This window comes from Rhinatrema bivittatum, unplaced genomic scaffold, assembly GCF_901001135.1.
Source record: "Rhinatrema bivittatum unplaced genomic scaffold, aRhiBiv1.1, whole genome shotgun sequence".
NCBI lineage: Eukaryota > Metazoa > Chordata > Amphibia > Gymnophiona > Rhinatrematidae > Rhinatrema > Rhinatrema bivittatum.
In genome coordinates this window covers 1,941-25,662 of record NW_021821246.1, presented here as the reverse complement: position 1 = coordinate 25,662, position 23,722 = coordinate 1,941, and the positions used below count along the sequence as shown (strand labels likewise).

Genomic DNA, 23,722 nt, shown 5'->3' with positions numbered 1-23,722 from the left:
TAAAACTGACTTACTAGCCTCCATAGCAGAGATATGGGAGGACCTTGCAACGCTTGGGGCGCAGGTAGACGAGGTGGATGTCAGAGTGGAAGGCCACAGTGATGCTATTAACAACTTAACAGTGCAGCAAACTTATTTTAACAACGAACTTTTGACTCTCTCCGATAAAATAGAAGATCTAGAAAACCGGAATAAGCGGTGCAACCTTAGAATCCAGGGAGTTCCCGACACCACAGAATATGCAGACGCCAATATTACAGCACAGCAAATATGCGCATTTATTCTCAGATCAGGCGGCTCAGATCCTACTGATTCGGAACCACTACAACTGACAATCCAATTAGAACGAGCTCATCGGGCCCTGGGGCAGCACAGAGATCAGCACCCCCGCGACATTATTTGCTTCCACAGTTACTCGCAAAAGGCACAAATATATGAGGCAGCACGCAAACAAAGAGAATGGATGTGGAACTCCCATGCCTTGACTATCTTTCAAGACTTGGCACCAGCAACACTCAAAAGGAGATATGGGCTTCAGGAGGTCACTGCCACCCTTCGCAATAGTGGGATCCGATACCACTGGACATACCCTTTTGGGTTACAATTTCAAGCCAAGGACGTGACTCAACGGATCAGGTCTTTGGCGGAGGCCGCTGATGCATTTCATCATGCCCAGCTGCAAGTCATCTTTCGGGTTCCCAAGATTGCTGCTGAATCTCACAAGATGGACACCCTCCCTAGATGGCACAGAGCGGGCAAAGGTAGGAAGCAGCTCTGACAACATTCTAAAGACTCCCGGTCTGCCATGTCCGACCAGGGCTGAATGACTTGGTCACTTTATGGAAGGCCAGTTTGCAGTGACCAACTGACATTTGGTTGTGAGTCATGTTGAGATCAGTTGTTGGGACAGAGTTATACGTAGTATAAAATCACATTATTCATTCAGAATCTATATATGTCTGTGGTACTCATGAAAGTCGGTAATATTTTTAAATGTTTTATGTGATTTTAAAATCTGGGGAATGGACTCACTTTTGGGAGTTCCTTCACAATCGGGCAATGAGAAGGGCCCCCCAGGAGACCGGAATTCTGCGGGTTGGGAATGGCGGAATATAATGGGATATGTGGGACTGGCAACAGGGTGTTTTTTGATGTGGCCATGGGTTATGACATGTAGGGTTATGCTTGACAGCATATGATTTTTCTTTTAAGTGGATGTTTCAGTGGCATTATGGATACGCTATTAGCCTCCCACTACATCATTGACAGCCCCCTTTCATGTAAACAATGGCTTCACACTTAATATCTTTAAATGTGAAGGGGCTAAATACCCCTAGAAAGCAATTCCTACTAAATAAGGAGTTACAGACACAACAAGCCGTTATAGCTGTCATCCAAGAGACACATGTATGGAAGTGATACGAGCATTTGTTATCTTTTTCCTCTTTTCCCCGCACATATTGGGCCGCTAGTACTAAACTTTCCCGCTATGCTGACGTAGGGATATTCATTTCTAGTTTATTAGTCTATGAACTGCTCTTTCAGTTCGCAGACGCACTAGGAAGATATCTGCTACTTAAAATCTGAGTGGGCACACACATTTTTACTATCATAAATGTTTATTTTCCTAATGTATCCCAGGTCTCATTTTTAGAGTTAGTGGATAATCTAGTAACAAAACATGCAGACGGGATTATAATTCTAGGAGGGGATTTCAGTGCTCCTAGGAACCCTATGCTGGATAATTCTTCAAATTTGTCATTGGCTCTCCATGGTATGCGCAAAGCTTGGCAACTATTTTTACAGCGTTGGAGTTTGGTGGCCATATGGAGACAACAATTTCCTACCTCACGCTCTTATACTTTTTTTTCCCAGTCACACAGCACATACTCCCGTATCGACTATTTTTTTATTGATAAAAATTTACAAAACAGTGTGCGTAAGGTGAGCATATACAGCATTACTTGATCAGAGCACGCCCCCATCTGGGTGGAGGTGCAATTCAGAGATACAGATCCAGGCTTACGTACATGGAGGCTGAATGACAGCTTACTAAAGGATACTGACTTCTCTCAACTGTTAGATAAAACTCTGCAAGAATACTTTCACCTTAACCAAACAGATGTGAAGCCCCATCATTGGTCTGGGTATGCTCTAAGACATTGGCTAGGGAAATTCTTATTTTTAGAGCATCCTTTTGTAACAAAGAGCGGGAGCGACAAAGGAACCTGCTGCTAGTGGACATAGCTCATTTATCTCAGCCACATGTCTCCACCAATTCTCCACAAATATATCAACGCCTTTTGAGGGTTAAAGACTCGCTAAGGTCCCTTGATTTACTCAAACAAAGCTTTTTTGAAGGGGGGAACAAAGCCGGGCGTTATCTCGCACAACGGTTAAAGGCGCTACAAACACAAACTATAGTGGCTAAGATTAATAATTTACAGGGTACGTGGGAGACTAGGTCTGGAGGTATTCGGAGGAGCTTTACTGAATTTTACTCCGTTCTGTACAAACAGGATGGGTCAATTCGGGACTCCAAGATGAATGAATACTTGGATAACATAGACTTACCCGAGATTACCCAAGAACAACAGCAATTCCTAGATGGCCCAATTATGGTCTCAGAAGTTTTGGCTGCAATTAAACAGCTAAAACCGGGAAAGGCCCCGGGGATGGACAGCTTCACAAGTGCATATTACAGGAAATATTCTCAAATCATAGCAACTCCTCTAACTGAAATGTTTAATTCCCTCCGGGAGAATGAATCCCTTGCCCAGAACTCTAACACCGCTGGTATTTCTGTATTAGTGAAACCTGGTAGGGACCCTAAGCAATGTGGATCCTACAGGCCAATCTCGTTGATAAACCTGGTCCTCAAAATTTTAGCCAGGGTGTTAGCCGAGAGACTGAATGGGATCTTGCCAAACTTGGTCCACCCAGACCAGGTAGGTTTCGTCCCAGTGAGAATGGCTGCAGACAACGTTTGCAAAATAATCGATATTGTTTGGCTAGTTCAGCACAATCATACGCCTACGGTCTTCTTATCTATCGATGCTGAAAAAATGTTCGATTTGGTCCACTGGCCCTTTCAGTTCAAGAATCTGGCAAAAATGGGTTTTGGATCATTCTTTATCAAGTGGCAAATGTAGCTTTATGAACATCCCTCTGCTCAGGTAAAAATCAATGGCAGTCACAGGGAACCTTTTATAATAGAAAGGGGCACATGGCAAGGGTGCCCTCTGTCACCTTGCTCTTTGCACTATTTCTTGTACCCTTTACGACCCGCTTACAAACCTCATCCACAATTACAAGAATCCATATGGGAGGTTGTCATTTTAAAGTCTCCCTTTTCACAGATGATATTATGCTTATGCTAACAGACCCATTTAACTCACTGACAGGAGTAATCGGGGAACTGGATGCCTTTAGCACAGTGTCGGGCCTCAAAGTGAATTTTGACAAATCGGAAATTTTAAACATAAATCTCGCCCAGCAAGATGTATCATCTCTCAAAAGTCTTTTTCCCTTCAAATGGACTTGTTGGGTTTGTGGCATAATGTGGGCTCTTGGTCGAAGTGGCGATGACTCCTGCCATGGGGAGGGGCCCCGTGGGGAACCACAATGATAGGCTAGACTCAATAGCAAGCGGACACAGAGGAAAGGAAGCTTTATTATACTGCTGTGATGAAGATGATACTTGTCCAAGGACTGGACAATGCTGTAGTCCAGCGATATCACAGTAAGGCTCCAGATAGTCTCAGTTGTAATGTAGTTGATGATCTCACCCAGAAATAGCGACGGTCCCATAGTGTTCCACAGCGAGGGATAGGTCGTGAACCTGAAAGGTGGAGCGAGGAGAGCTTGGAGCGTTAGTAGTACTCACAGGGTAGCAGCGATAATAGCTTCCTTTGGTATTTGAGTAAAGAGAAGGACCCGTGGTCTGAGGTGCAGGATACCCAGAGCAGGATAGGCCCTTGAGGAGCAAGTACCTAGGAGCACCGAGGGTACCTGGAATAAAGCAGACAAGACCCCCGAGGGGGCGGGTGTCCTGAAGGTTAGGCTGAATAACCCCGGAGGGCGAGTAGAAGCGAGAGACCCCCGAGGAGCGGGTACCCAGAGCTTCACTAGGTAGCAAAATACCCCAGAGGGTAGTGAGGAATCCAAGCGAGCAGCTTAGAAGCGGTCAGAGTAGCAAAACCGAAGTCCTTGCTAACTCGTATTGGAGCGGAGTGGAGGTTAAAATACCCGGAGGTACTGATGTCATGCGGTGGCGCCGCCCCCGAGGTTCCCGCCATGAAGTGCTTAAGAAAGTGGGCAGCATGCGCACGCGCGCTCTAGGAGGCCTCAGGAACAAGCATGGCGGACGGGAACACCCATGCTGGCTCGGAGACACCAAGGGGTTCGGCAAACAGCAGCGGAGGCAGCCATCTTCCCAAAGGAGGAGGAGAAAGGTAAAAGAGGTGAGGCAGAGCGGTCGCAGCCATCTGCGACCGACAGACGCAACAGTACCCCCCTTCAAAGGGCCCCCTCCAGGACCTCACCCCGGTGGTCTGGGTTTTCGAGGGTATGCAAGATGAAATTGACGTACCATGTCTTTATCCATGATGTTGGCCAGAGTCTCCCTTGAGTTTTTTTCTGGTCCATAACCCTCCCAGGAGATGAGGTATTCCCATGTCTTGCCTCTCTTACGGACATCCAAGATGTCATCTACAGCATACTCAATATCATCCTCAGTGTCCAGATTAATGGGTTCTGGGGTCTTCTTAGAGAACTCCAAGAGCATCAAGGGTTTTAGCAGAGAGACATGGAAAGCGTTGTTCTCATTGATGGAGGTAATTTCAAACTGTACATCAGATTTCACAAGCGCCGAAGGATTGCAAAGTGTCCTACATAGCGAGGTGCAAAACTTGCTGATGGCAGTTTAAGATGCAGGAACTTGGTACTCAGCCAGACATTGTCTCCAGGCTGAAACTGAGGTGCTTCTCGATGGTGAGCATCGTAGATCTTTTTTGCTTTCTGTCCTGCTTTAAGGAGCAGATCCTTCATTTGCTTCCAAAGCTGAGATAACTCTGCTGCAGTGGCCTGTGCTGCAGGAGAAGCCACCGATAAGGGAATTGGAAGAGGAAGTGGTTGTCGTCCATAGATGAGCTGAAAAGGAGAAGACCCCATAGATGTAGCAGGATGCTAGTTGATAGCGAATTCTGCCCAAGGTAGCAGTTCCGCCCAGTCGCTCTAGTTAACATAGGACCGAAGAAACAGTTTAAGTGTTCTGTTCATTCTTTCAGTCTGTCCATTATTTATTTATTTATTTGTTGAGTTTTATATACCGTTATTCATTAGAGCCATCATAACGGTTTACAGCTTATATAATTGTCATAGCAGTTGAGAACAGTAAAACCTTGTGAACAATATACATTTTCATAGAAGGTGTGTAACAGTAGAGTAAGGTTAACATTTTCAAATATAAAACGTATCAAGTCAGAGAGCAAGGAGGGCTTGAATGGGGAGGGAAAGGAGGTTCATCAGGGGAGCAGGAAAATAAGAGGATTATAGATGCGAGTCCGGTTGAGAGCTGGGATGATCAGATGTCTGCGAGTTAGTATAGAATTTGCGGACAATAAATGTTTTTAGGTCTTTTTTGAATGTTTTCAGGTTGTGTTGGATTCTCAGGGCTTTGGGTAGGGTGTTCCAAAGTTTGGGGGAAGCGATGGAAAAGGCTCTTTCACGTGTAGTTGACAGATGAGCGTTTCTGATGGTGGGGATGTTTAAGTATCCTGAGTTGTTAGAGCGTAGGTTTCTTTGTGGATTTTGGGGGGTTATGTTTAAGCCTTTTAGTCCTTGATGATCGTTGTTTAGGATTTTGTGAATGATGGTCATTGATTTGTAGGTAATACGTGCAGTAATAGGTAGCCAGTGAAGTGAGGTCAAAATGGGTGTGTTATGCTCATTTCTTTTTGTTCCTGTAAGAATTCTGGCAGCTGAGTTCTGCAGTATTTGGAGTGGTTTGAGGGATGATGAAGGTATTCCAATTAGTAAGGAGTTGCAGTAGTCGAAGGTGGAGAAAATAAGTAGTTGCAGGACAGTTCTGAAGTCACAAGGGTTGAGAAATGGTTTTATATGTCTTAGGGTTAGTAACTTGTGGTATTCTTCTTTCGTTTTATTTGCTATGTGGGTCTTGAAAGAGAGTTCAGCATCAATGGTAACTCCAAGGTTCCTGGTGTGGGTGGTAGGGAGTATAGATATCATTTGTTTATCTAGTATTGTCACAGGTGGCGGAGTTGGATTGGGTTTTTTATCCATGAGTAGTATTTCAGTTTTGTCGAAGTTGATTATGAGTTTCAGGGAATTTAGTAGATGCTTGATTGAAATTTATTTATTTATTTATTTATTTAGTAACTTTTATATACCGACGAACGTTGGGAACATCTCGTCGGTTTACATATAACAGAACTGAGCAACAGGCTTCACAATTTTTGCGTAATTAGATAATTAAATAAGGAACATTCAGAGCATACAAATAACAGATTAGATTATATAAGTAAAATTATAAAAGTGTGATACATGAAAGAGGTTATCTAAACGGGGGTGGGGAGGGGGAGATTCTGATATATAGGGGTGGGGAGGGGGAGATTCTGATATATAGGAGGGTATCCATAATTAAAGGAGGTAAATATACACGTGATTGGGAACAAATTTTTTATATAGAAGTTTTTTTATATACAATATGTAGTTCTGATAAATTCACTTTATGGGGGGTGAGGGGGAAGAGGTAGTTTAGAGTAGAGGGAGGGGGTGAAAAGGAGGTGGAAAATAGGTGGGGGGAGGGGGAGAGGTTAGGAGTTGTAGGGGGTGGGGTTAGAGTGGTTGTGTGAATATAAGGGGTAGAAGTAATTGAGGAGCTAGGATTGAAATAAGTAGATCTGATGTTTTTTTGTAGGTGTCTTCAATTGAGTTTTGTATGGGAATTAGAAGCTGAATGTCATCAGCGTATAGGAAGTGTAGGATTCCATGATCTTTTAATAGTTTGATTTTGTATAACTATAATGATGGAAATAATGCTCTAGTATATTTTCTTGGATCTCCCATTACATTCCTTAATTTTTTATAGTAATGTGCAGGAGTTTAAGTGTGAAATTTGTTTCTTTTGGATTTATTGTGTAAAGCAATGTACCTTCTGGGAAGTAGGATAGTTATAAGAATATTGTATTATGGAAAATCCTGAAACTTCTGTTTAATTATTGAAAAAATTTAATAAATATTAAATTGAAAAAAAAAGAAGGTATATGTTGAAGAGGGTAGCGGATAATGCTGAACCTTGAGGGACTCCAGTGTTGAGGTCGATCATTTTTGATGGAATGTTGTTGATCAGTACCTGGTATGTTCGTTCAGATAGGTAGGAAGAGAACCAGTGTAGTGTGGTACCAGTTAAGCCAATTTGGGATAGTCGTTCTAACAGTATATTGTGGTTTACTGTGTCGAAGGCGGCTGAGAGGTCGAGGAGTATGAGCAGGTATTTTTCACCTTTGTCAAAGCCTATAATGATAATCTCTTCACCTGGAACTGGAAAGAAGCAGCGATGGAAGTGCTGCGATCATTAGACCCGTCCCCCCATGACGTCACTAACATCGGACAGTTAAGACAGCCTCAACACCAGGCGTCGCATGTGGGAAGCCAGATAACATCAAGGGGCACCCTGCAGCGCTTCTCACCCCACAGTCATGGGAGGGGAAGTGAAGGAAACAGCTTGATCTTCACCTAGAACTGGAAAGAAGCAGCGATGTAAGTGCTGCGATCATTAGACCCGCCCCCCCCATGACGTCACTAACATCGGACAGTTAAGACAGCCTCAACACCAGGCGTCGCGTGTGGGAAGCCAGATAACATCAAGGGGCACCCTGCAGCGCTTCTCACCCCACAGTCATGGGAGGGGAAGTGAAGGAAACAGCTTGATCTTCACCTAGAACTGGAAAGAAGCAGCGATGTAAGTGCTGCGATCATTAGACCCGCCCCCCCCCAATGACGTCACTAACATCGGACAGTTAAGACAGCCTCAACACCAGGCGTCGCGTGTGGGAAGCCAGATAACATCAAGGGGCACCCTGCAGCGCTTCTCACCCCACAGTCATGGGAGGGGAAGTGAAGGAAACAGCTTGATCTTCACCTGGAACTGGAAAGAAGCAGCGATGTAAATGCTGCGATCATTAGACCCCCGCCCCCCCATGACGTCACTAACATCGGACAGTTAAGACAGCCTCAACACCAGGCATCGCGTACCGGGCGTCGCGCGCCGAAGGGGCGCAACAAAGGGGCTCTCCCCTTTGTGCACCCCTTCGTGCAAACCTTTGTGTATATGTAAAAATTTATATTTATGTTTCCTTTGTTAACTAAGCTGTTTCATTGTATTCGACTAAGGAATTTTTTCCTGCTTTTTCTGTTTCACTGTAAACCGGCCTGATTTGTATTTAATGCAAGAATGTCGGTATATAAAAGTTAAAAATAAATAAATAAATAAATAAATTTAGGGAGATGAGGAGAGATTCTGTGTTTAGGTTTTTTCTAAATCCATATTGGGATGGAGGTAGGATGTTGTTTGTCTCCAGATATTCATCTAGTTGGGTGTGTACGACTTTTTCAATGGTTTTGGCTAGGAATGAAAGGTTTGATATGGGGCGGTAGTTGGTGAGGATTTCTGGATCAAGGTTGTTCTTTTTGAGGATTGGTTTGATGACAGCAGATTTGAGGCATTTGGGGTAGTTGCCTTCAGTCAAAGATAAAAACATAGAAACATAGAAATGACGGCAGAAGAAGACCAAATGGCCCATCCAGTCTGCCCAGCAAGCTTCACACATTTTTTCTCTCATACTTATCTGTTTCTCTTAGCTCTTGGTTCTATTTCCCTTCCACCCCCACCTTTAATGTAGAGAGCAGTGATGGAGCTGCATCCAAGTGAAATATCTAGCTTGATTAGTTAGGGGTAGTAGCCGCCGCAATAAGCAAGCTACACCCATGCTTATTTGTTTTACCCAGACTATGTTATACAGCCCTTATTGGTTGTTTTTCTTCTCCCCTGCCGTTGAAGCAGGGAGCTATGCTGGATATGCGTGAAGTATCAGTTTTCTTTTTTTCTCCCCTGCCGTTGAAGCAGAGAGCTATGCTGGATATGAGTGAAGTATCAATCTTCTCCCATGCTGTTGAAGCAGAGAGCCATGCTGGATATGCATCGAAAGTGAAGTATCAGGCACATTTGGTTTGGGGTAGTAACCGCCGTAACAAGCCAGCTACTCCCCGCTTTGTGAGTGCGAACCCTCTTTTCTTCTCCCCTGCCGTTGAAGCAGAGAGCTCTGCTGGATGTGTGAAGTATCAGTTTTTCTTCTCCCCTGCCGTTGAAGCAGAGAACTATGCTGTATATGCATTGAAAGTGAAGTATCAGGCTTATTTGATTTGGGGTAGTAACCGCCGTAACAAGCCAGCTACTCCCCTCTTTGTGAGTGTGAATCCTTTTTTCCACATTTCCTCTTGCTGTTGAAGCTTAGAGCGATGTTGGAGTCACAGTAAGCATGTGTATGTTTATTTAATAAGGGTATTGTCTCCAGGCAGTAGCCATCATTCTGGCGAGTCACCCACTCTTCATTGGCGGCCTCTTGACTTTATGGATCCACAGTGTTTATCCCACGCCCCTTTGAAGTCCTTCACAGTTCTGGTCTTCACCACATCCTCCGGAAGGGCATTCCAGGCATCCACCACCCTCTCTGTGAAGAAATACTTCCTGACATTGGTTCTGAATCTTCCTCCCTGGAGCTTCAAATCGTGACCCCTGGTTCTGCTGATTTTTTTCCTACGGAAAAGGTTTGTCGTTGTCTTTGGATCATTAACACCTTTCAAGTATCTGAAAGTCTGTATCATATCACCTCTGCTCCTCCTTTCCTCCAGGGTGTACATATTTAGATTCTTCAATCTCTCCTCGTACGTCATCCGATGAAGATCCTCCACCTTCCTGGTCGCCCTTCTCTGTACCGCCTCCATCTTGTCTTTGTCTTTTTGAAGATACGGTCTCCAGAACTGAACACAGTACTCCAGGTGAGGCCTCACCAAGGACCTGTACAAGGGAATAATCACTTCCCTTTTCTTACTCAATATTCCTCTCTCTATGCAGCCCAGCATTCTTCTGGCTTTAGCTATTGCCTTGTCACATTGTTTCGCCGACTTCAGATCATTAGACACTATCACCCCAAGGTCCCTCTCCTGATGGTTTTAGATATGGTAGGTTCAATTGTTTTGAGGGTGGTTATTGTGATGGTGTCTAATGGATGGTTGGCGGGGTTCATTTTGTTTATTATAGTTTGAATTTCGAGTGTGGAGATGGTGTCGAAGTTTGACCAAGATGAAGTTATCTTGTTGTTAAGTTTGGTGTTCTGGTTGCTGTTGGTTATGTTGGATTGGATAAGATGAGATATTTTGTTGTTGAAGAAGTCAGCAACATCATCACTTCCATGTTTGGTGGATGTAGATTCTTGGGTGGTTTTGGTAAGTTTCTGAACTATTGTGAATAACATTCTGGGGTTATGATGAAATTTGGAGAGTTTATTGGAGAAGAAATCCTTTTTTGCATTGTTGATGATATTTTTATATTGAGCTAGGTTGCTCCGATAGTTATTTAGTGTGGTAGAGTTTTTGTTTTTTCGCCATTCTCTTTCTTTTTTTCTGAGTAAACGTTTGGCAGTTCTGATATTTTCATTGTACCATTGGTTGTGTTTGTGCTGCTGTTTATATTTTGTAATGATGGGATTGATGCTGTCTGCTACTTTTTTTGTGATATTTAGCCATGATGAGGTAGCATTATCAGAGTTAGATAGATTGATGATGTTTAATTCGGATTGAAGAGTTTTTTGTAAGAGATCTGTGTTGAATGGTGGATGGTAGGATATTATTTTTGGGGTGCTTTGAGGCGTTTTAAGGTTGAGGTTGGTATGTATTTTAGCTTGGATTAGGTGGTGGTCAGACCATGGTATTTCTGTAGTGTATGTAGATATTGTTTTCCAAATTTCAGTGTTGACAAGATAAGGTCAATTGTGTGTTGGAGTTTGGATTATTTGTTCAAGATTTAGAGTTGATAGTGCATCAGTGATTGTTTGGCAGGTTTTTGATTGGGTGGGTAAGTTGAAATGTATGTTGAAGTCACCAAGTAAGATGATGGGTTTGTTGAGGGAGATGTTGTTCATGATAAATTCAATTAGAGGTGAGCAGTTTTTCTCAAGTGCTCCTGGAGGAGAGTAAACAATGCATATCTGAAGTTTTGGTGAATCATATAAAGCAATTTCAAAAGGTGGAGGAATGTTAGATGGACGAAGTGACTGAGGGTGGTAAGCAGAGGTCAAGTCCAAGGAGGAGATGTCAAACTTTTGACATAGGACTCTTCAGAACTTAGCAGTGAATTGTACTCCTCTGTCGGACAGTATATGCTTAGCATTCCATGAAGGCGGAAGATATGTTTGATGAAGGGTTTTGCTAACTCCACAGCAGAGGGTAATCCTGGCAAGGCTACAAAATGCTCCATTTTGGAGAAGCGATCAACGGTGACCCAAATGGTATTGTTCCCGTTGGAGAGCAGTAAATCTACCACGAAATTGGTTGCTATATGTGTCCAGGGTCATCAGGGGCTGGCAAGGGTTGTAACAGACCCCAAAGACGTCCAGCTGGCGGTTTTTGCTTGGTGCAAACAGCGCAAGAGCCCACATAGGCTTGTATATCCTTCTACATGGTTGGCCACCAGTAATTTCGGAGCTTTGAATTGTATGTAGAGACTCCTTCCTACGCATTTCAGAAGATTACATACTGTCCCTTCCTTCTTGCCGAAGGTCATTTCCTCATTTCATCTCAACCAGACAGTGGAGCTGCCAGCTTTCCAGCATTTGACATTCGATACTCCACTTGCAAAGGAGCTTCACCTATTGGATGTTTGGCATATTCTCTTCTGATATCTTAAGGTGACGAATGCTTTTTGGAGATCAGATCTCTTTGCCTTATTCAGTGGAGTGAAGAAGGGAAATAAAGCTTCCAAGGAAATGATTGTGGATATCCTGAAAATCCAACTGGCTGTGGGGTTCCCAGGACAGGTTTGTGAAGCCCTGTTCTAGAAAGAAAGCTGCTCCAGGCTTGGCACATAAAAGAAAAATGTGAACATCCTGTTAATGAAGATGATAGAGATAATCATAGCCTCCTCCCTCTTTTAAAATTTAAATAAGGTAAAAAAAAAAAACAACCCGGTACATAGGAACCATATAATACCAGGAGAACATGGAAGGGAAGATATATGTAAAAGGAAGTGATGTGAGTTGAATAAAATACAATAATTTTATCTTTTTAAAAATACATACTTAATCATAAATTGACTGCTCAGTTTATTTCTGTTATGAGTACCATGAAAACTGACTAAACAGAGTGTTTACAGAAGATTTGTCTCACTGCATGCAAAGAAAAAAGGTTGGCTAAAAGTATCCAGAATTGTTTGTAATATGTTATGTTCTTGATATTTGTCTTGTATAGAAATTAGGCGGGCAATTTGGAGATAAGAAGTCACAAAGAGACTTTTATTTCCTTTACAGAAATCTTGAAACCAGGAAATGCTACTTACCTGGTCACTCAGATGGAGTGCAGGGTTAATAGCCAGTCTCAAAATGAAAACAAGAGGGTGAAACTGGATAAAGAAATAGCTGGATATATTGTTATAGAATATTTTTAATATAGCTTTCAGCAATACATTTGTGAACTTTGCCCTTGCAATTTAATTTTGAAAATAATACTAAGAATTAGTATTTTTTGTGGTGATCTGTTCTTCCAGTCAAATTTTGGAGCTGCAGGCCGTTATATGCAGAGAACCAGTTTTGTTCATTTCCTTAGTTTCTTCCAAAGGTGATTTTTCCTTTTTACTTTGTCAGATGGTGTCTTCCAGTTTTCAGTAGAGAAGTATGTAGGGAGGAATATGTCTATAAAGGGTAACCAGGAAATCTGTTAGTCTCTTTCTCCATCTGCTGGTTGGTGGACATAATCCAATGCATCTGGACTTGTCAGACTGGACTCAAGAAAAGGAAATTGTCAGGTAAGAATAAATTTCTCCATAGAGGATATATTCTAAAAGCTTTTTCTAAATCTGATATACTTCAAATGATATACCTTCAAATTGGCTCAGTTGTCCCTATGTAGATTTTTGAAATTTCAAGAAAAATCAATTTAACAGTTTTTCTTACATGCCAAGCCTTCAACGGAAAACTCAGAAGCCATAGCAGTGTTAGTGTAGAATTGGTGCAATACCTTTTGCAAATTCAAGCAATTGTACCAGTTCTCCAAGATAAAATGTTCCTAGAATCTGTTGGTTTCTGTCTAGTTTTAGACCTAGAGACTAAATACATTTGTCATCAAGAAATATTTTTGTATTGAATCTGATTCATAATTCAGGCAATAAAAATGTGTCAACCAGTATTCTGTTAATCTAATACTATTGTAACCTATTTTTAATGTTTTGTAATCCGCTTTGAGACCATTCATGGTAAAAAAAAAAAAAAAAAAAAGTGGAATATCAAATGTCCATAAATAAATAAACTTCCATGTGCAGTAGATCCCGAAATTCTGTTGTCTAGAGAAAGCATTAAGCACAGCTTCAGTATTTTCCATTTTTCCCCCACATCCCTTTCCCATACTTTCAAGTAGTTTTCATGTTTCATTTGGCCAGCAGATGTCTATGTGAGAGCCAGTGTTCCCTGTACGTACCTGGATCAGTCCAGACAGCTGGGTTTTGCCTCCCCTCCAGCAGATGGGAGACAGAAAAGTTTTTGACTGACACTGCCCTTAAGTTGAGGTGCCACCTGCTTTCCATCAGTATTTCTCTGCCTCCAGCAGATGGTGGCGTTGCAAAACTCCTGCAATCTGAAGTAAATTAAAAAAAAAAAGTTCAAGGAGACAGAAATTTCTTGGAAGACAAATCTACTGCCTCCCAGGGGGTTTGGTAGGTCCCGCTGTGACCATCCCCCCTGGTATTAGAGGCATTCGAGCAGAGGGACGGAGACTGGGTAGTTCGACACACACCCCCACCCCCATTCTGGCAGTCACACCCAGGGCGATACCGAGAAGCCCAGCTCATTCACCTTGCCAGGGAACATTTAGAGCCTGCAGCCAAACGCAAGATCAAAGTTTTTTTGTTTTACCAAAAAAAAGAAGAAAACAATGAGGCACTACCCAGCTGAGTGCAGGTAGGCTCCGGACGTCCCTCTTCTCCATCAGACGGCTGCTCCATCAGATGGCTGCTCCATCAGACGGCTCCCATGCAGTATTTCTCCTTTTCAACCCTAGCCCCACTCTCCTGCAATGCGGTGCAGTGCGGCTTGTGTGGCCCGTGGTGCCGCGTGCTCACGTCTCTCGCGCAACGGTCTATGCTCAGGAAGGGACCCTCCGAGCACATTGCAGGGGGAAAATCTTACGTCGGCCGAGAGCCTGGGAGGCTCACTTCGGCGCAGGAGCCATCGGGTGATCCATTCCCACTTAGCAATGGAATGTCAGCCATTTTGTACGTGGCCAGGGGGGGAGGGAGATTTCCCGCCCTCGTTGTCACCACAAGCTGGGGCCTCCAGGGGGGGCTGAACTGCGGCAGCGGGAAGCCTCTCTTCCAAGGAGGAGCCTTGGGAAGGCTCAGATTCCTCATCCTCCATTTCTTCTGACTTTGTCTTTTTTTACACAAAGTCTTTCGGGTCAGACACTCAGCTAAGCGTCACGAACATAAGAATAGCTCCTCTAAAATGGCAAAGCACTTCAAAGGTTCTAGCCACGACATGACTGTGGCTCCAGTCCTTACGGGACCCCAGAGGGTGGCAGTTTCCTGTTGTGCTCGGGGGTGGACCCTTGTCCTGTGGTAGTACAAGGACTGTCCACAGGGGGAGGAGCACGGAAGGAGACAGAGGCAGTGTAGAGCTTCACCACTGGAAGCCCGAGGTCCCCCCCTGGGAGGAGCCCATAGGGCCCAGGCCACTTGGACTTAGGTGGACCACGCAGGGTCTCCTGGGAGAGTGTAAGTCCGGCATGCCCACAGATGCTAGAGAAACGCTATCGGGTTTGAGGCTGGAAACAGATTGGAGGAGAGCGAACCAGAATACAGATGGCGATGACAAGGCTAGGGACAGCGCCAGAATCAAGCAAGGTCAGAGTCCAGAAGTCATTCCGAGGAATGGTCAACGAAGCAGGGGTCAAGATCCAGAGGTCAGGCAAGGTCAAAGAGAAAGCTGAGGTCTTTGGCAGGCAGACAGGCAGGTCAGGAACAAGCTGAGGTCTTGGGCAGGCAGGCAGGTCAGGAACAAGCTGAGGTCTTTACCAGAAGGACAGTCCGAGGTAAGACCGGGGAGATGAACACGAACACTGGAACAAGCAGGGCTAGGAAGCAGGTATAAGCAGGAACGGAACTGGAACAGAAGGATCCTGGAACGAGACTAGGAACAAGCAAGCAGGAACACAAGCAAGGGCAATCTCAGGAACAAACTGACCCGATTGCCAAAGGCATGGAAGTGAGGCCAGGGACTTCCTTTTAACATGAGTGCAATCAGGGTGCGCCGCGGAACTAGGCCTCGCCCTGGAACGTACATCAGGGCGGCTGGTCCACGTGCGTGCGCAGGGGCGTGGCTAGCTGCTGCGACACCAAGGTCCGGTGTGAGGCCTGGCGTGCAGCCGAAGGCCCGGCGACTGCCGCCGTGGGACACCAGGGCCTAGCTGGACTTGAAAGGACCGCAAGGGAGACAGGACCGGGACCCGCTGTGGAACCCCGAAGGTGAGCAGTCCCGTGAACGGGACGACCGCGGGTGGGGCGCATAACATCTCCAAACGTTCTCACCCCGGTGAGGTCCGTGCTTCCCACTGCGCCTTCCGCTCCTATCCCTGTACAGGGTTTGGATCCTCCGGAGGGAACCTCCGATGTTCTGGACCTGGATCCTGATCAGTCCCAGTCTGATGTTCTGCTTGCCGGAGATGATCCCAGGGTGGTGCGTTTGTTCTGGGGAGAGGAACTAGCCCCCCTGATTCTTGCAGTTCTCGAGGAGCTGGGCATTGAGGCCCCCCAGGAGAGCGCAGCATTGGGAGCCATGGGTCCTGTGATGTTGAGCCTCAGGGGTGCAACCACGGCCTTTCTCTTTCATACTTCGGTCGCCACCCTGCTTTTCCAGGAGTGAGATGCCTTGGACCTTCTTAGGATCCCAAAAGTGGATGCTGAGGTGTCCACAGTCACCAAAAAGACGACTATCCTAGTTACTTGCTCTGCGGCGTTCAAGGATCTTCAGGATAGGAAGCTGGAAGCCCACCTAAAGAATATTTTTGAGGTCTCCGCCCTTGGGGCTTGGGCTGCTATGTGCAGCAGTTTCATATTGCGAGCTGGTCTTCGTTGGGCACAGCAACTACAATTGGATAATTCCCTTCAGGCTGAGTGGCTCGAGGCCGAAATCACCTGTAGTGCTTAGGTGTTGTACGATCTGCTGCAGACCTCAGGTAGAACAATGATGTCCGTTTCCACTCGCAGGCTTCTCTGGTTGAAGAACTGGGCAGCAGACATCTCCTCCAAGGTGTAGCTGGGTTCCTTGCCCTTTAAGGGTAAGCAGCTGTTTGGTAAGGAGTTGGAGGAAATGATCAAGTCCTTGGGTGAGAACAAAGTTCACAAATTGCCCGAGGACAAGTTGAAACAGAGGAATCCTTTTCCCTCTTGGGCACATTTCCGGGGAAACCGTAGATTTCGGGCTTCTAGATCCTCCGGTTCTTCTGCCCAGCAACCCCCGAGTAGGCAGTAGTCATGGGGTCAGCCCTTTCGTGGCTGCTGGCCCGGCAGAGATGGTTCCACTCAGGGCATGGGTGGACCAAAGTCTTCTCAATGAAGCGAGGTCAGTCCACTCCTCGGTTCCACACATCGGGGGCCGGCTGGCTCTCTTTGTCAGGGAGTGGGCCAAAATTACCTCCAACCAGTGGGTTCTAGATATAGTCGGTCGAAGCTACGCTTTCGAATTTGCTCGCCCTTTCAAAGATTGTTTTCTCAGCTCCCCATGCTCGTATCAGCAAAAGAAGATGGCAGTGCGAGCTACCGTCCGTAGCCTCCAAGACTTGGGGGCCATAGTACCGGTGCCTCCTGCAGAGCAGGGAAGAGGCAGGTATTCCATTTACTTCATAGTTCCCAAGAAGGATGGCACTTTCAGACCCATCCTTGACTTGAAGAAGGTGAACAGGAAGCTTCGGGTGCCGCATTTTCGCATGGTGACCTTGCGGTCGGTGATTGCGGCAGTCCACAAGGGGGAGTACCTTGCGTCCCTGGACTTGATGGAGTCTTACCTGCACATAAGCATTCGCCCCAACCACAAAGATTCCTCTGCTTTATGATCCTAGGAGAGCATTTTCAGTTTTGCGCCCTGCCTTTCGGTCTAGCGACAGTGCCCATGACCTTTACCAAGGTAATGGTGGTGGTGGCAGCGGCCCTTGGAAGGAAGGGGTCCTGGTGCACCCTTACTTTGGACAACTGGCTGATTCGAGCGAAGTCAGAATCTCTTTGTCGTGAAGTGGTGAGTCTGGTCCTGTCCCTTTTGTGGTCCCTGGGTTGGATGGTCAACTTGGCCAAAAGCCATCCGATTCCCTCCCAAACTCTCAAATTCTTAGGAGCCCTGTTCGACACGGGCATAGGCAAGGTGTTCCTAACCGAGGAGCAGATCCTCAAGTTGCAAGCTCAAGTTCGCTCATTGCTGGCCATGCGCATGCCCAGAGCCTGGGATTACCTGCAAGTTCGGGGTTCCATGGCTTCCACCTTGGAGTTGGTCCCATGGGCCTTTGCACATATGAGACCTCTGCAATCAGCCTTACTATCCCGCTGGGACCCGCTCTCTGAGTAGTTTCAGCTGTTGCTTCCATTCACGGACTCTGCTCGGTCCAGTCTCTTCTGGTGGCTCACCCCGAACAAGATTCAACACGGAGTGGATCTGGAGGTCTCCTCTTGGACAGTAGTGACCACGGATGCCAGCCTCTCTGGTTGGGGAGCGGTTTTTCAGAACCATTCAGTTCAGAGCCTTTGGACACCGGAGCCCTCGTGGTCCATCAACCGGTTGGAGACCAGGGCTGTGTGACTGGCTCTTCAGGCTCTCCTCCCGCTGATGGAGGGAAGACCAGTGAGGATCCTGTCGGACATCGCCACAACAGTGGCTTACATCAATCGCCAGGGGGGCACCAAGAGCAGAGCGGTGGCCCTAGAAGCCCAGGAGTTGTTCAGCTGGGCAGAACTGCATCTCGAGCGGATAGCAGCCTCTCATATTGCAGGCTCAGACAATGTTCAGGCGGACTTCCTCAGTCGTCATCAGCTGGATCCCGGAGAGTGGGAGCTTTCGGACCGCGCCTTTCACCTCATATGCAGCAGGTGGAACCAGCCCTGCATGAACTTGATGGCGACCTTTTGCAATGCCAAGGCCCCGCGATTTTTCAGTCGCCATCAGGAGCCGGGAGCAGAAGGAGTGGACGCTCTGGTCCTCACTTGGCCATCAGATCTTCTGCTTTATGTGTTTCCTCCATGGCTGCTCATTGGCAAAGTATTGCGCCGAGTAGAGGCACACTGAGGAGACATGATCCTCATGGCTCTGGAATGGCCGAGGCGTCCGTGGTTTGCACACCTGGTCAACCTAGCGGTGGACAGCCCCTTACGGTTTCCAATCCTGTAAGACCTCCTCCACCAAGGGCCCATTTGTTTAGAAGGGGCGGATCGCTTCTGTTTCGCGGCCTGGCTTTTCAGAGGGAACTCCTAATAAGTAAAGGTTATTCGGAGGCGGTGATTACTATTCTCTTCAATCCCGGAAAACCTCTACTTCCCTAGCGTATGTTAGGGTTTGGGGTGTTTTTGAGTCTTGGTGTGTGGACCACAGGGTGGACACGACCGTGCCTCCGTGGGTGATGTCTTGGCCTTTTTGCAGGATGGTCTCTTGAAAGGGTTATCCTTTAATTCCCTGCGAGTTCAGGTACGGCTCTAGGTTCCCATCGGGGGATTGTGTGAGGTGTTTGTTTGGCATCTCATCCGGACATGGTTCGCATCCTTCAGGGGGGGGTAAAGCATTTACGTCCTCCCGTTCGGAATCTTTGTCCTTCCTGGAGCCTCAGTCTGGTTTTGAGGGCCATGTGTGCGTCACCATTCGAGCCTTTGAAGCATGCGATGCTAAGGGATCTCACTTTGAAGGTAGCTTTTCTGGTGGCTGTTTCCTCAGCTCGGCGGGTGTCTGAGCTTCAGGCTCTCTCTTGTTGCGAACCCTTCTTGCAGATTACAGATTCGGGAGTGTCCTTGAGAACGGTTCCCTCTTTCCTGTCTAATGTGGTGACATCTTTCCATTTGAATCAGTCTGTAGAGATCCCTTCCTTCCTGGTTTTGGATCCTCCAACCCCTCAGTCCAGGGATTTGCGGAAGTTGGATGTTAGGTGGACGTTGTTACAGTACTTGGAGGTTACCAACAGTTTCCGCCTGTCTGATCATCTGTTCATGCTGTGGAGCGGTCCAAGGTGAGGGCAAAAGGCATCAAGAGCCTCTATTGCTCAGTGGTTGAAGGAAGCCATTAGCTCTGCGTACATCGCAAAAGGTCAGCCGGTGCCGGTCGGGCTTCATGCCCAATCTTCCCACTCACAGGCGGCCTCTTGGGCTGAGTGTCAACAGGTTTCGCCTCAGGAAATCTGTAGGGCGGCTACTTGGAAGTCCTTGCATACGTTTTCCAAGCCCTACCGTCTTGACGTCCAGGCCCCAGAAACAGGAGGTTTTGGTGACAGGGTGCTTCGAGCGGGACTCTCGGGAGCCCACCCTCTATGAGAAAGCTTTGGACATCCCAGTTGTCTGGACTGATCCGGGTACGTACAGGGAAAGGGAAATTGGTTCTTACCCACTAATTTTCGTTCCTGTAGTACAACGGATCAGGCCAGACCCCCGCCCAGGTTGGGTTAGGGGAGTGGAGAGTTGGAGAGTCCACTCGTGTACTGTTTGACTTCAGGCTCTGTGATCCCCCGCAGGTTTATTGTGTGGGTGCCAGTTCTTATTCAATTTCCAAGGTTTCTTCTTCCCTCTGCTCGTTCGGGGGGAAATTTGTACATAGTTCGGATGAGTTGTATTTCTTTCATCTGGCTTGGATACAGTTCAATATTGAAGGACTGCAGGTGGCACCTCAACTTAAGGGCAGTGTCAGTCAAAAACTTCTCTGTCTCCATCTGCTGGAGGGAAGGCAAAACCCAGCTGTCTGGACTGATCCAGTGTACTATAGGAACAAAAATTAGCAGGTAAGAACCAGTTTTCCTTTAGCATTGTTTTTCTAGCATTTAAGATTTGGCAGTCTAAGGACTTAAGCCAGAAAATTAACCTTTGTCTGCTTCTTAACAGTGGAATGCATGAGCCACTGATTCATCAGGCCTTTAATTTCAATTAATTTGGGTTTACTTTAATCTAAACTTACTTTCAGGCCGATACAGTAAAGTTCGCAGGAGAGCGGGCGAGCGCCTGCTCTCCCGGTGCGCACACAGGCCATTCTCCAGTGCACGCGATTCACTAAAACAAAATATTCAAATTAGGGCTCACGGTAAAAAGAGGTGCTAGGGACGCGCTAGTGTCCCTAGCGCCTCTTTTTTGACAGGAGTCAGCGAGTTTGACAGCTGACGCTCAATTTTGTCGGCATTGGGTTCAGAAACCGGACGCTGGCAAAATTGAGCGTCCGGTTTTCAAGCCGCGGACCGCTTTTAAATTTTTTTATTTTTAATTATTTTTTACTTGGGATCTTTGGGTAGTCGCTAATTTCTGAAAGTAAAATGTGCGGCTTGGCTGTACATTTTACTTAGTGAATTGCGCGGGAATAACTAATAGGGCCATCAACATGCATTTACATGTTGCGGGCGCTATTAGTTTCGGGGGGGGGGGGGGGTTGGACGCGCGTTTTTGACGCACTATTACTCCCTTACTGAATAAGGTGTAAAGCTAGCACGTCGAAAACGCGCGTCCAAACGCGGATTAACAGTGCGCTCTGCCGGAGCGCACTGTACTGTATTGGCCTGATTGTGTGTAAGTTAATATCTTAATTTCACTTATGATGTATAGCAGTTATGTTTATGTAAACAGTTCAAGATCACAGGCAGTTGGAAGAGAAAGAGCAAGGCAATGAAACTGTAGAGGAGACAAAGCACTGTGTGTGGACTAAGGAAGCACAGAACTCAGCAGACAAAACAGCAAGGTACACTGAAGGCATAACAATTTATGCATTTGTTTCTATTGTTTTATAGATTTTATCACCAGAGATGAGTTACAAGATTAATAAATGTAACCCCCCTGGCATCCCCATAATGTCTGACTTAACTCTATTGTAGCAGCGCTGAGCATCAGTTTGTCTTTGTTTGTACAAAGACTTGATTCTTCTGGTACCTATTGAGATTGTTTCTGTTTGTGAGGCAGTAAATATGTGGTTAAAGAACTTGGACTCCTGGGTTCTCAATTCAGCTTTTCTTCTATCTGTCTTTGTGAACTTGGACAAGTAACGCTGAGTAGTTGGTGTGAATGGGCAGACTGAAAAGGCCATTTGTTCTTTTAATGCCATCATGTTTCTATGAATTGTTAGGCTGTGATATCTTTTAATGGTACCAACAGTAATAATCAAAAGATGTTGTAGTAAATGAGTCATTTCTATTTGCAAACTAGTTTGCATCCCAGATATGGAAGGAGGGCATGATTGAATGCTAGGAATTAGAATGTAAATTGTTTTCCTTACTTTCGGCAGAGCCCATTCTACGCTGGATGAAAGACTATTAGAACCCATTGAATGGAGTGAATCGCTTCAAGAGGATCCTCTCTCTTTTAGGTTTTGTAATAATAGTGCTGTTTTTTTATTCTAGCATTTTATAGATTATATAAAATATATACAGTAAATAATGAATAGTTTATGGTTTATCATAGTTTATTTACTTTGTGACACCTTGCCCAAGGCACATTACAATAAATGCCTACAATGGAGGAGTAGCCTAGTGGTTAGAGCAGTGGGCTGCAAATTAGGGAAACCAAGGTTCAAATCCCACTGCTACTCCTTGTGACCTTGAGCAAGTTACCTCACCTTCCATTGCCTCAGGTACAAACTTACATTGTGAGCTCTTTGGGGAAAGGGGAATACCTATAGTACCTGAATGTAATCCACTTTGACATGCCGAAAAGTGGAATATAAATAAATGGACATTCCCTGTACGAACCTGGATTAGTCCAGACTCCTGGGTTTTGCCTCCCCTCCAGCAAATGGAGACAGAGAAGTTTTAACCAACTCCGTCCTATACCCCTGAGGTGCCACCTAGAGTCTGTCAGTATTTCTCTGTCTCCAGCAGATGGTGGAGGTGCAACACCTTTAGTCTGGTTTAGTGTCAGGTTTCTAGTTGGTTGATTTTTGTTCCTTAGAAAATTGTCAAAAAAAGAATAATAAGAGGTAGGTTTAGAATTTAAAATAATAATAATAATAAATTAAGGAGAGGAGATACCTCTCTCAGCCTCCCAGGGGTTGCTTGGTCCTGATGGGACCATCCCCCCTGGTAGCAGAGGCTCTGGAGCAGAGGGTTGGGAGCCCTGTAACTGCCCGCGGCAGAGAGTGATACCGGGTGTTACGACTGTCGCTGCCCGACGCCTCCACTCCGCCCACCTTACCTTTTTTGCGACTCCTCCCACGGTTGATGGACGTCTGGCTGCCGCGGCGTCTGCCTGCTGTCCTCTCCGGCGTCCCCGGTCCGGCTTGGATGCTGCATCCCGCCATGTTGTCCAGGTACCATAGGGCGCATGCGCTGCGCGGCCCTGCTTCTTGTTCTTTCTTTGGCACGAACCTCAGGGGCGTCCCCCTGTGATGACGTCACGCATCACGGATACAAAAGCCTACACTTTTTGCTAGCTAATCAACGGGTCGATACTCTAAGGCCGCGGTAGAAACAGTGCGGCAGTGTCAGGCGCACCCTCGTTCCCCGCATGCACAGTTCTCTTCACCTACCGCTCTATACTCTCTTCTAATTGCATGCAAATGCATGCTGCGGCTGCGAAGCCTTAGGCAAGCGTTAGGCCCGCGCAACCCATTTTACTGTATAGAGCGCCTATACCAGGGGTCGGGAACCCATGGCTCGCGAGCCAGATATGGCTCTTTTGAGGGCTGCATCTGGCTCGCAGACACGTGTCGCCATACTTCACGGTTCCCCGCTGACCCAGCTGCTCCCCGGTCCTCCGCCGCCCGGGCTTAAAATGCTGTCAGCCCGGGCGGAACGCGGCAGGACAGCTGGAGTCAGCGGCACCGGCGTGCTCTCTTCTCCTCCCCCCCCCCCCCCCCCGCGGCCCGGAAGAGGAAGTGGAGAGCATCGGGTGCCTGCGCGGGAAGAAGAGACCACACTAGCGTGGTCTCTTCTTCCGCGCAGGCACCCGATGCTCACCACTTCCTCTTCCGGGCCGCGGGGGGAGGAGAAGAGAGCACGCCGACTGGAGTCATCCGGGTGCCTGCGCGGGAGTCATCGGGTGTCAGCCGGGTGCCAGCGCTGGAGTCATCGGGTGCCTGCGCGGGTCTTCCCGCGCAGGCACCCGATGCTCTCCACTTCCTCTTCCGGGCCGCGGGAAGAAGAGAGCACGCCGGTGCTCTCTTCTTCCCGCGGCCCGGAAGAGGAAGTGGAGAGCATCGGGTGCCTGCGCGGGAAGAAGACTGCAGCG

At 46.6% G+C, this 23,722-nt stretch overlaps 1 protein-coding gene across 1 annotated transcript in view; it reads left to right on the top strand.

The window, feature by feature from the left end:
• The window catches only part of LOC115082548 (inactive serine/threonine-protein kinase TEX14-like), a gene marked incomplete at its 3' end in the record, with an annotated part of 85,406 nt that extends 63,538 nt beyond the window's left edge, over positions 1-21,868 (top strand). Inside the window, exons 6-7 of the mRNA XM_029586767.1 lie at positions 21,131-21,242; positions 21,783-21,868. Of these exons, the coding sequence (XP_029442627.1) occupies positions 21,131-21,242; positions 21,783-21,868 (198 nt within the window). The remainder of the gene's footprint in view (positions 1-21,130; positions 21,243-21,782) is intronic.
• Positions 21,869-23,722: the final 1,854 nt, after the last annotated feature.